General features: G+C 42.0%; 1 protein-coding gene across 1 annotated transcript; it reads left to right on the top strand.

Annotated features, from left to right (window-relative positions):
• Nucleotides 1-4338: 4338 nt before the first annotated feature.
• LOC308303070 (hatching enzyme 1.2-like) lies at nucleotides 4339-5148 on the top strand (the record flags this gene model as incomplete). The annotated part of the gene is made up of 1 exon (XM_080747390.1): nucleotides 4339-5148. The coding sequence occupies one exon, from the start codon at nucleotides 4339-4341 to the stop codon at nucleotides 5146-5148; it is 810 nt and encodes a 269-aa protein (XP_080603516.1).
• Nucleotides 5149-13872: the final 8724 nt, after the last annotated feature.

The raw sequence follows: 13872 nt of genomic DNA, 5'->3' as shown, positions 1-13872 counted from the left end.
TTAAAATACTGCAATACATTCTCAAATTCTAAATTTCCTGTGTAATAGTTTATCTTTGTTAGATTCCACAACTGACAATAGTATTACTATAAGGGACTTGAAAACATTCAATATGCAAAGCTTTTTGTACATAATATGATTTAATTTCCTCCATCTGTTTTACAACTTAGTCCCAGCCAGGTGTGACCACACTAAAGCCAGTGTACTCACTTTACAAACAAACAAAAATATAACTTTCTCAATTATCATAACCTAGTGTTTTACTCTGACACATTCCTAATCTTTCACCTCTAAGAGGATGTGTGGCCATCCTGTATGGCAGTGTCATTAGGACTAGACTAGAGCATCTACTTGTACTGGTAACTAGGGGTATCATCACAATTCAGAAAGACAGCCTTTGGTCAGTCCCTCTTTCTTAGTTAACAGGCCTAGAATTATTGAATGCTTTAACCAGTGAAAAATAGCAGATATACAAGCTCACAGCGCGGCACCGAGTGCCGAGCTGCGAGCATGTAGATATGCTATTTTTTTAAAAGTCGTGAAAATATGTGCAAATCTTTGACTATATGTATTTTCAAAGCGAATGTTTGTAACTCAAATTTTGCTTCTGGGTGGTCCCTGGAACTAAATATTTTGAGATGGGGGTCCGTGGCCAAATGAATATCAGTTTGGGGGTCCTTCACATGAAAAAGTTTGAGAACCACTGACATAGTAGTCTCTCAAGAACAGACTAACTGAGCTCCAGTTAAGTGAAAAGGACCTTTTCTTTGACGATGGCTGGCCAGATTGCTGACATATAGAAACATAGGTTTTTAAAAAATCTTAGAAGGATTCAAAAGACACTTATAGAATCGGGTCAAAATTCTAATAGCAGTGAGCTTGTATATCTGCTATTTTTCAATAGTTAAAGCATAAAATAATGATACACAAAATGTGTACCCGTTCTAAATGGGTTAAATTAGTGGGGGCATGGAATTCAAAACTCACAAACATTAGAAACCATAAACCAATAGAAGCTTTGCACTGTGTGTCTATCGCCAGAGCAAATCTCGGAAACTGCTGGACCGATCAGTACCAGATTTCGTGTGCACATTCCAGTAAGCCAACTTAGTACCTCCATTCATTGCTGTCACATAATGTTGTAGATTTTTGGAAGTCTTTGATTAGAATTGATGAAACCTTGCCCAAATTAGGAGTCTTCTCTTCACAGATATGAACAACTGAGGTCACAGTCTGGTCACAGTTTGTCTATACCTGCCCAGATACAACAGATGCAATTAGCTGCTGGATAACAATCACTAAAATAACCAGTAAGACTCCCTAATCGGGAGATAAGCGACCGTCAGGTCGCATACACAAACTTTAGAAGGCAATGGTAGCCAATCAGGAGGGAATATGGGAAATGGGACAGATCCATGTTGATGACATGACTTAGAGATACTGTGTACCGCTTTGCGTGATTTAGAGCCAAATCTGTAAGAGCAGTGTCCAAAAATGTGTTTTGCTAGAATCAGCCTCATGGTGGCACTAGAAGAGGGCCATGTGAGAAATGAGGGGTGGAGGTTGTGGTTTGGCAGCCAAGGAGTGTGTGTGCATTGATAGGGGCAACGGTGGTGGAGATATGAGTAGGGCAAAAGTGTGATGGACAGACTGACAGACAGACTGACTGACAGCCGGTGGAGGTTTTGACAGTAACTGCGACCTGATGGTCGCAATAAATATATGAAAATGAAAAGATGCAGTCTATGAATTGTAACTAAGGTCATCATCATACATTTGCCTCAGCTGGAGCTCTGGCTTCTGAAGGTGAATTTCAGATGGCTCTAGCACCCACATCACAATGTATACAACTACAAAGGAAAATATTTGCATTGAGCTTTGATGTCCTCGGTTTGATATAAGCTCAGTGTGCGGTCCTATAGGAATCCAGTGTGTTTGTTGACTTCAGCACATGCTGTAGAGTTTGTTGAATACTGAGACATATTTGTTCTCAGACTGAATGAGAATAAAAGTAAAAAGAAAAAAGAAAATGCAAAAGTGAAGTTGCTACATGGCGTTTGTAGGCTTCCCACTGAGGTGGCTCTAAATTGACTTAAAAACGAAGACTTGGGCAGCACACGTTTTTTTTTTTCACTGCAGAAAACCTTTGATTAGGTATTGGTAATCACATTGGTGAGCACGGCAGTGCTATTGGTACATTTAGATTTCATAGCAACATTCCTAAGTACATACAGTAATGTTGTCCTTACATGCTATGGGGTCTGAGCCGTCACGTCCTAAAGCCTGGATGAGGGTGGGTAGAATGCAAGTGAGGACTAGTGTTATAATGATGAGGCAATGTCATTAATCAATCATCTGTTTATTACCCTGCCTATGAGCATACGTGGTAGGGTATTACAATCAGTCCTGTATGTGTGTAGTACTCTGTGAAGAAAATAAGATTGGGCAGATGCCCATAATTCTTTTCCCAAAATGATATAATAACTATAAGCAGTGCTCTTCCGAGCACAGGTCTCCACCAGGCCAGGCGTCCTGGTGGTGCTACTGTATAATAGGCCAATGTAAAAAGGGTGGCATATGTTCTTCACCTTAGATCTTTCATGGCAATCGGACGCTGCATGCATGATTAGAAGCATTGTGTTCCAAAAATGTGTTTTGCTAAAGTCTAAAGGTAGCATTTGTTCCTTGACCTAGTGGGAAATTCTGGGAATATGTGTGGCAAATGTCACGGTAATCGCAAGCTGCGTTGATGATTTGAGGCATTTTGTTCAAAAACGGAGCAATCCTGCAAACTTTGGAAGCTAATATTAGCCAATCAGGATGGAATATGAAATATCAGACGGATCGGACTTGATCACATGACTATAGAGATACTGTGTACCGATTTGCATGATTTTTGGATAAAATCTCAAGGAGTAATATACAAAAATGTGTTTTACATAAGTCGGCCCAAAGGTGGCGCTATAAAAGGCTGATGTGAAAAATGCAGGGCAAAGGTTTATCGTTAGCTTCTAGGGAGTGCGCTTATAAAGTTTGAAACTGATCGGTGGAGTTATAGGTAAAACCACAAATCGGCCTGTTATAGCGCCACCATGAGGCTGATTTTAAAAAAATTAAGTGGCATTTCTTCCTCGGCCTAGTGGGAACGTGTGTGCGCGATTTCAAGATAATTGCACTTTGCGTTTGTGATTTGAGGCATTTTGTTCAAAACAGCTCAATCCTACAAACTTTGGAAGCCAATCTTAGCCAATCAGGATGGAATATACAAAATCGGACAGATCCGTGTCGATCACATGACTGTCGAGATATTGCCTATCGATTTGTAGGATTTTTGGACAAAATCTGTAAGAGTAGTGCACAGAAATGTGTTTTGCAAACATCGGCCACTAGGTGGCGCTAGAAAAGGCCCATTTGACACATTTAGGGCAGAGATTCTAGATTGGCATCCAGGGAATGTGTGTGCTCACTTTGGCAGCGACCGGGCCAACGGCGACTGAGATTAGGTGCTCACAAACTGCGAGGACGCACGCATGCACGGACGGACGGACGGACGGACACACGGACGGACGGAGAGGAAAACATACTCTCCCCCATGCCTTCGGCTGGTGGAGACACAATGTTAATCCAGAGGAATTTTTTTCCACTTTCCTGAACAGAGATCCCTAAGCAAATTATGGATTTGGTTATAAACTGTAGGGAAAAACTCCTCACTTATAACTCTGATGTTCCCGTTATCGTGAAAAAGTCAATATCAGTGAGAAGGGCGAGATGGGCATTCCCAGATATGGTCTCAATATTGATGACATGAGGGTTCTCCATATATGGGCATAAACAAGAATACATTTGCAAGTTTGGTTGCCGTGACATGAGTCACACTTGTGACACCTGTGTGTGTGTGTGTGTGTGTGTGTGTGTGTGTGTGTGTGTGTGTGTGTGTGTGTGCGCGCATGCGCGCGTAAGTTTTATTTTTTAATCAAGTACTGTACATAGGCCTAATGTAACTGAATCTCAGTGGGACTTCTGGTTAAACAAAGTACAAAAGAATGTCAGCGTACTAAGCCTCAGAATGATGTCTACGCCCAGGTAGAGATTTTAAACCACTGGGTGAGGTTGTTGTCAGAGATTATCCCTCCCCTATACAATGCTTGTTTAGGCTTCAGTGTGTTGACATTAAGTCTTTGGACAACGGTGGTCCCTGCCCTCTTTGACTGTATAAAAACCCCAAGACTGAGACCATTCTAGTCACTGACCTCTCCAGCCAAGGATCCTCTCCCATCTTCACCATCTCCATCTGGAAGGAACACCATCTTCATCCAAGGAAGGAGCACCATTTGGACCATGGGTCTGAGTTTCTTCTCTGCTTTCCTGGCTGTAGTGCTGGGTCTCTCTGCAGCACTCAACACCACCCAGGTGACTCCCAGTACAGAAGACACGAAAGAACCAAGGCATTTAGACATTACCTCGAGAATCCTAGAGGTGAACAAAGACATAAGCCAAACGTTAATGGAGGGAGATGTTGCTGTTCCAAGGAAGAGGAACGCCATGAGGTGCTGGTGGGACAGTGACTCCTGCAAATGGCCAAAGTCCTTTAACGGGCTGGTTGAGGTGCCATACTCCATCAGCAATTACTTCTATGCTTCTGAAAAGGCTACGATCGAGAAAGCTATGGAAACCTTTCACAGGAACACTTGTATTCGCTTTGTTCCTTACACTGAGCAGGCCGATTATATCAGCATTGAGAGTCACAGAGGGTGCTACTCTACCCTGGGTAGAAGTGGTGGAAAGCAGGACTTGTCTCTGTCTGTTTATGGCTGTGTTCACCATGGTATCGTTCAGCATGAACTTCTCCATGCCCTGGGCTTCCAACATGAACACACCAGGAGCGACAGAGATGACTACGTGAGGATCAACTGGGAGATCATTCCCTCAGCTTCTGCCTACAACTTCCAGAGACAGAACACCAACAACCTGGACACCCCTTATGATTACAGCTCCATCATGCATTATGGAAAGACTGCTTTCAGTACAACGTATGGAGCAGAGACCATTACTCCCATCCCAGACTCTTCTGTGCAGATCGGACAGAGGGTTGACATGTCCGACATTGACATCCTCAGGATCAACAAGCTTTATGGATGTTATTATTGAAGATTGAAATGTTAAAGTTGAGAAAATAAGGATATGTTGTTTTTCTCAACAGCCCTCATGTGTGTTGAATGATGATGATTAATGCTCAGATTATTATTATCAGTCTGTGAAAAACCAATAAATGTAATAATAAAAAAAAAAAAATGTTCTATTCTTTGAAATGATCGCCTGCTGGGATGAATGAAAACAAAGTGCTTGAGTATTATTTATTATGAATGAGAGGGGCTACCAACAGACAGGGATCACTTAAAAAACTCAGACAAAACAACGTGTAAAATGACAGTCAAAGGTTCCACTTCATTATCTGTCTTTCCACAGCTAATCTACTACTAAACTAGAAGCAGTGCTCTTCCGAGCACAGGTCTCCACCAGGTCGTGTCCTGGTGGTGCTACTGTATAATAGGCCAATGTAAAAAGGGTGGCATATGTTCTTCACCTTAGATCTTTCATGGCAATCGGACGCTGCATGCATGATTTGAAGCATTGTGTTCCAACTAGAAAATATTGTTCCTTCGAAACAATTGTGGGCTCGCTTCAAGCCAGAAAACAATGGCTATAAAAGTACAAAATGTCAAGATCGCAGGCAGTGCTCTCTTTGACGTTACTGACGCAATCGGACGCTGCATGCATGATTTGAGGCATTTTGTTCCAAAAATGTGTTATGCAAAAGTTGACCCGCTGGTGGCGCTATAACAGGCCAATGTGAGAAGGGTGGCATCTGTTCCTTGACCTAGTGGGAATGTGCTTGCAAGATTTCACGCACATCGCAGGCTGTGTTCATGATTTGAGGTGTTTTTGGCCACTTTATCGCTGCTTGCAGCTATATTTATTATTATTATTATTTATTTATTTTGTGTGCACTTCATAGGCATGTTAGATAAAGGTCCTTAGATTGTGTGTAGAATGTTTCATGCAAATTGCGAAAAAAAAAATCCTAGAATAAAAACGGGTTTAAGCGTTTCACAAACTGCTCAAAATGATATAGCGCCCCCCTTTGGCCAATTGGGGTAAGATTGGTTTTAGTGATATTTGGACTAACACTCTACATCTTTGCCAAATGCCATGAACATGTTACTTTGCATGTATGATTTAGAGGCAGAAGAATAATTTGCATAAAACTGCAATATTCATTGAATTATTAAAAAAGCATGTTTCAATTTATTTAAAAAATCCGATCTGGCAGATCTTTAGATATTGGTCCAAAGTTCATGTAAAAAAGGTTTTGTGGACGTGACGCAAACATTTCAGAATAAAAGCGGGTTTAAGCGTTTTACAAACTGCTCAAAATGGCGGAAAATCTAACGGCGGAGCTTACTTAACAAAGACACAGATGTCTTTTGCTTGAGTCAAAGCACGCGTGTAAGCAAGTTGCATGTCTTCAAACGAAACGAGTCATGACTTATACCCGTTTGAAGTTTGAATTTTCAAACGCTTCGTATAGCGCCCCCCTTTGGCCGATTGGAATAAAATTGGTTTCAGTGATACTTTGACTAACCCTCTTCATCTTTGCCAAATGCCATGAACGTGTAACTTTGCATGTATGATTTATAGGCCGAAGAATAATTTGCATAAAACCACAATATACATTGAATTATTAAAAAATCATTATTTAACGTACACACTTCTCACCACATAGACTGTGAAGATATAGGTTCAAATTTCATGTGAAAAAAGTTTCATGCGCGTAACGCGAAAATCCCAGGAGGAGATAGATTTTTACTGTTTTTCATATAATTCCGAATTCTGGGAGACCTAAAGGTCAGAGGTCAAAAGTTAGAGGGTAAAAGTTGTTCGGCATGAGGAGACGCATAAGTGTATACAGGTTTCATGGCTGTATGTATAACACAGCATGAGCTATACCTGTTCAAAGATCGCACTTTCGAAGGCTTCCTACAGCGCCACCATTTGGCCGATTGCTATAGAAAATAATAGCACACTTCGCCACTGTAAACTGAACACATTGATGTTTTTATTTTCATTTTCTCACTAAGTATGTAGGAGTAGAAAGGAACCGAAGATCCCGTCTACTGATAGATAAATAAACAAATAAATAATGACAATATCTAAAGTGTGCTCGCCTTATAGGCGAGCCCACAAAAATGTTTTTTGCTAAAGTCTACCTGCTGGTGACGCTATGACAGGCCAATGTGAAAAAGGTAGCATTTGTTCCTTGACCTAGTGGGAATATGTGTGGCAAATTTCACGGCAATCGCAAGCTGCGTTGATGATTTGAGGCATTTTGTTCAAAAACTGAGCAATCCTGCAAACTTTGGAAGCCAATATTAGACAATCAGGATGGAATATGAAATATCAGACGGATCGGACTTGATCACATGACTATAGAGATACTGTGTACCGATTTGCGTGATTTTTGGATAAAATCTTAAGGAGTAATATCCAAAAATGTGTTTTACATAAGTCGGCCCAAAGGTGGCGCTATAAAAGGCTGATGTGAAAAATGCAGGGCAAAAGTTTATCCTTAGCCTCTAGGGAGTGCGCTTACAAAGTTTGAAACTGATCGGTGGAGTTATAGGTAAAACCACAAATCGGCCTTTTATAGCGCCACCATGAGGCTGATTTAAAAAAAATAAGTGGTATTTCTTCATCGGCCTAGTGGGAACGTGTGTGTGCGATTTCATGATAATTGCGCTTTGCGTTTGTGATTTGAGGCATTTTGTTCAAAACGGCTCAATCCTACAAACTTTGGAAGCCAATCTTAGCCAATCAGGATGGAATATGCAAAATCGGACAGATCCGTGTCGATCACATGACTGTCGAGATACTGCCTACCGATTTGTAGGATTTTTGGACAAAATCTGTAAGAGTAGTGCACAGAAATGTGTTTTGCGAACATCGGCCACTAGGTGGCGCTAGAAAAGGCCCATTTGAAAAATTTAGGGCAGAGGTTCTAGATTGGCATCCAGGGAATGTGTGTGCTCACTTTGGCAGCGACCGGGCCAACAGCGACTGAGATTAGGTGCACACAAACTGCGAGGACACACGGACGGACGGACGCACGCACGCACGCACGCACGGACGGACACACGGACGGACGGAGGGGAAAACATACTCTCCCCCATGCCTTCGGCTGGTGGAGACAATAATCAGTGGCTTGCCCATAACAGATGATTTTTGTCAAGGTCAAAATTCCATCATCTCATATTTCAAGAGGTTCTACATATGTATGTAGACATTATTACAACATACTGCATGTATGTTGTGCATCAGACCATTTTCACAGCAGACATCACAGCTGAAGGTCATTTAAATGTGGGTGTGTTTCATTTAGTTGTGTGCCAGCAGAGACAAATTCATACATTTTTCACTACCAAGAGTATCTCAGAATCATTCAAGTCCCTCTCGCCACTCAAATGTGTACCAAGAGGTGACACAGATCGACCCTGCTCTTCTATAGCACGATTGTGTTAAACAGAGGAATTCAAGTTATTGTACAAGGGAATGTCCTTTTACAGTACAGAATAAGGTAATGCAGCTAACAGTGATCTGTTAATAGGATTTCATACAAAGATTAGATATCCTTATATCCTCGCTACAAATGAAAATCTTTCTTTTAGTGGCTGAGGCTGATGATGATCTTCTGTGTTAAGTTCATAGCCACATTTACTTCTGGGAAGTTGGGAACTCAAATTAATATATAGGAGGCATTAGATGGAATGCCATTAGCCAGTCGTGCGCAAATACTCGGTTTATCAGATCGACTACTAGCGAGAGAGCATGTGCATAATCCGACACCACTGTTTTCCAAACAGAGAGACAGAGAAACTACACACCTATGATGCACATTTGCGTGCATGTGCACAAGACATAGACAGAGAGACACACACACACACACACACACACACACACACACACACACACACACACACACACACACACACACACACACACACACACACACACACACACACACACACACACTATATTTTTATATACCAGCCCCAACAATCCATAAATTGAATATTTATTTCTATATTTCTGTAGTGTACATAGAATTTAGCATTTTGCTGTCCGTCCATGCGTGTCAGTATCTGTCTCAGTCCTTGTCCCCTTACTACTGAAAATGTTGTTTTGTACAACTGTACATCAGGGAACTCCATATATGGGTATTCAAGGGACAAGCATGGAATGTGATGTCACAATGTGATGTCACGGATATCCAGGGTTTGATCTTTAATGAGGTGATGTCACAACAATGTGATGTTACAATGTCAACAATGTGACAACACTACTGTATAGACTATAGACATTGAGGCGTTACTTACTTACTCAATGACTCAGATACGGACAAGATGTGCCGGTTTTTCATAGTTAAATGCGACCTACAGTCACAATAATATAATATAGGAACAGTTCTGCTGCGTTTCTCCTGATGTAGACTACAGTGACTGACAGTTTACCTTCAGGTTTTCATTTCCAGGATGCTTTACTAGACTATGCCTTGTACATCATGTAGCCAATCTAGCCATGGACCCTCTACAGCTTGTGTTCACGCCTATCAATCAGGAACAGGGCCTTCACACAGCTATAGAAGCACAAAAAAACAATGCAATCACTGCGAAGGCTCTGTTCCCTCACGAATAAACACTGGGTACATTGTTTATTCCATGCTTACATACAGGTACTGTATGCTCAGCAGGATTTGTGTAGGGATATGATAATCTCAGCATGGTAGATATACACCTCTATCTCACTGGATAAAACAGGTGGATTGTCTGACATATTGCTCCCCCACCATGGAATATTTGAATTGGCCCAAATCCAGATATTCAATGCATTCTGTTTGTGGAGTTGGAAATCACAGTTATGCGATGTGAAATCCCAGGAATAAACTGGCATATATACACCTGTTTTGCATCTAAACAATGATCTTTCTGTCCTACCCTAATTAGAGACTTGAGTGCTATGGTCTAAAGACGTACTGTAGCATTACCACCCCCAGTATAGATCCCCTGATTGGAAAGGATTAACCCTACCACAGTGGAACACTATTTGTGAATGATTTTCTTTCAGTATATGTTACACATTGTCAGGCAGCTGCTTTAACAGGGAAGCGACTCCTGAGCCTGTTGGTAGAACTGAGGAATTACTGCCTCTCAAAGACAGACCAATCAATGATATTGGAGAGAACATATGCCACATACGATTTGCTCTCTGTGGTCAGATGCGCCAACAGGGTGGACTGAAGCATGGACATGTTAAAGAGTCATTAGTCAATCTTACCCTCTCTGCTCTGAGGAACAGCAGATGGTGCTGCTATGCATACTTCCTGTAAGCATTTAGACAGTGTGGACATTTTTCTTAAAATGAATACCCTCTTCCTCTGTTGGACATTGTTTGCCATTTTCTTAAACAACCTGGAGACTTATGAGGTGCCATTCTTTTTACTCTCCAGTATTTGTAACACTTGTGTTCTGTTTTTACGAGATTATTGTTAATGACTGTTGAATATGTGCGTGCCCATGCATCCGTCTGTCTTTGAACAGTATTTGTGTTTGAAGTATTCAAGGCCAAACATGTTGGCACACAATGATTGATTGAATACTTTATTTGTCAGAAATAGCCTATAAACAGCACGTGGTACAGTAAGACATTAACTTAAAGTACGACTATGGTTGTTTTTTTACAACAAGGGTTCATATTTTAGATTGGAGCCGAATTAGAGAAAAGAAAAGATGAGTGTTTAAATGTTTTCATTTACTGCTTTCTATCATTTTAGCGATTTTAGCTATTTTGATTTCTTGGGTGGGGGCATGCGTACAAGTGGCTAAATATATGTATTTTTAGACACAATAAGCCGGCGATTCCTTTATTGCTACCGTAGGTCGCAGTTTAGTATGTGAACGGTCACAGCTTGTCCGTATGTGTCTCTGTCTGTCTTTAACACCTGACACTGTGGTTCTATGGGTTTGTCGCTCTGACATCATGCTCTGACGTCACTAGTCAGGGGAACAACTCTTAACAGAATGGGTTTTCCACTCTGACATCATGCTTTGGCTTCACTGTGATGTCACACTAACAGAATTCCTTTTATGTCCATACAATGGAGTTCCCTGATGTCATCAATATTAAGCCCATATCTAACAGGACTTCATATGGGAATGCCCATATATGGATGCCACATCGGCCACTTTCGACATACCACACTAACGGCTGGTTCTACAGACAGAGATCTCCATGTATGGGCATAAAAGGGTATGTCATAGACATCATAGGACTTTCACATAATGAACTAGAAGCAGTGCTCTTCCGAGCACAGGTCTCCACCAGGCCACACAAATCGGCCTGTTATAGCGCCACCATGAGGCTGATTTAAAAAATGTGGGGCAGAGGTTCTGAATTAGCATCCAGGGAGTGTGTGTGCTCAGTTTGGCAGGGATCGGGCCAACGGCGCCGGAGATTAGCTGGTAACAACCAGGCCACACAAATCGGCCTGTTATAGCGCCACCATGAGGCTGATTTGAAAAATGTGGGGCAGAGGTTCTAGATTGGCATCCAGGGAGTGTGTGTGCTCAGTTTGGCAGCGATCGGGCCAACGGTGACTGAGATTAGCTGCTCACAAACTGCGAGGACGCACGGACGCACGCACGGACGGACGGACGGACGGACGGACGCACGGACGGACGGACGGACGGACGGACGGAGGGGAAAACATACTCTCCCTCAGCCTTCGGCTGGTGGAGACAATAACTGAGTAAGCATGTTTGGGCTCTCAAAGCATATCTCCATAATGTCCATATACAGTACATGGATCTCCATATATGGGTACCAGGGGTCTCCATATGGGTAACTGGTCTGATATACATCACTGGCCAGATGGCCAAGAATTGGCCACACACACGCCCTTTAGGTGTCTTACTAGTTACTATTTACAGTAACATTACTAGCCCTCATTAAGTCACATCTGCCCATGAAGGATTGCGGTGCATCTTGGGAATTGACTTGACGTATCTAAAAAGAAATAGTTAGTCACGTGTACGCATTCCCCCACCCATTGAAATAAAAAAACTTAAAAATCACTGAAATGATAGAGAGCAGTAAATTAAAACATTTTAACAATAATCTTTTCTTTTCTCTGAACCCTTGTTGTAAAAAAAAAAACCCAAAAAACTAAGTTGTCCTTTAAAGGCTAAAAAATTTCTCTGGACTTGTTGTCTCCACCAGCCGAAGGCTAAGGGAGAGTATGTTTTCCCCTCCGTCCGTGCGTGCGTGCGTCCGTCCGTCCGTCCGTGCGTGCGTCCTCGCAGTTTGTGTGCACCTAATCTCAGTCGCCGTTGGCCCGGTCGCTGCCAAAGTGAGCACACACATTCCCTGGATGCCAATCTAGAACCTCTGCCCTAAATTTTTCAAATGGGCCTTTTCTAGCGCCACCTAGTGGCCGATGTTCGCAAGACACATTTCTGTGCACTACTCTTACAGATTTTGTCCAAAAATCCTACAAATCGGTAGGCAGTATCTCGACAGTCATGTGATCGACACGGATCTGTCCGATTTTTCATATTCCATCCTGATTGGCTAAGATTGGCTTCCAAAGTTTGTAGGATTGAGCCGCTTGGAACAAAATGCCTCAAATCCCAAACGCAAAGTGCAATTATCATGAAATCGCGCACACACGTTCCCACTAGGTCGAAGAAGAAATGCCACTTCAAATTTTTGAAAGCAGCCTCATGGTGGCGCTATAACAGGCCGATTTGTGGTTTTATCTATAACTCCACCGATCAGTTTCAAACTTTGTAAGCGCACTCCCTAGAGGCCAAGGAAAAACCTTTTCCCTGCATTTTTCACATCAGCCTTTTATAGCGCCACCAGGAGGCCGACTTATGTAAAACACAATTTTTCCTATTATTCCTTGAGATTTGATCCAAAAATCATGCAAATCGGTACACAGTATCTCCATAGTCATGTGATCAAGTCCGATCCGTCTGATATTTCATATTCCATCCTAATTGGCTAATATTGGCTTCCAAAGTTTGCGGGATTGCTCAGTTTTTGAACAAAATGCTTCAAATCAACGCAGCTTGCGATTACCGTGAAATTTGCCACACATGTTCCCACTATGTCAAGGAACAAATGCTACCCTTTTCATGTTGGCCTTTTATAGCGTCACCAGCAGGTAGACTTTAGTAAAACACATTTTTGGAACACAATGCCTCAAATCATGCATGCAGTGTCCAATTGCCATGAAAGGTCTAAGGTGAAGAACATATTCCAGCCTTTTTACATTGGCCTATTATACAGTAGCACCACCAGGACGCATGGCCTGGTGGAGACCTGTGCTCGGAAGAGCACTGCTTCTAGTTTCCATTGTGGTCCTATGTATATACATGGACCCTATAGCATCCCTATTCTGGGTATGTGATAATAGGCAAACATTCAGCAAAGATACGGAAACATTTGACATGTAGATCTGCCAGTAAAGTTTTCAAATTCATTTTAGTGCATGGAACATTCACAAAATAAATGCTTTTGTTGCCTGCTTGCTTTTTCCATCTGTCTTTTCCTCTGATTTTTGCCCTCACTCTACTCTCTCTTATCACACCCTCACCCCAAGTCTCCCTGCAAAGCAGCAAGGGAGAACTGGTCTCTGCCCGACGACAGCCATTTGTAAATGAGCACTGATGATAATACACAGTGATGTGATGGTCCATCAAATGCCAAGGAAATATGGAGATTGGTGACTGACTGACGTCATCAATGAGACTTACA

Source organism: Nannobrachium achirus, assembly GCF_963921795.1.
Source record: "Nannobrachium achirus genome assembly, chromosome: 18".
Lineage (NCBI taxonomy): Eukaryota > Metazoa > Chordata > Actinopteri > Myctophiformes > Myctophidae > Nannobrachium > Nannobrachium achirus.
Note: the sequence above shows the minus strand (reverse complement) of the source record. Positions and strands in the feature narration are given on the sequence as shown.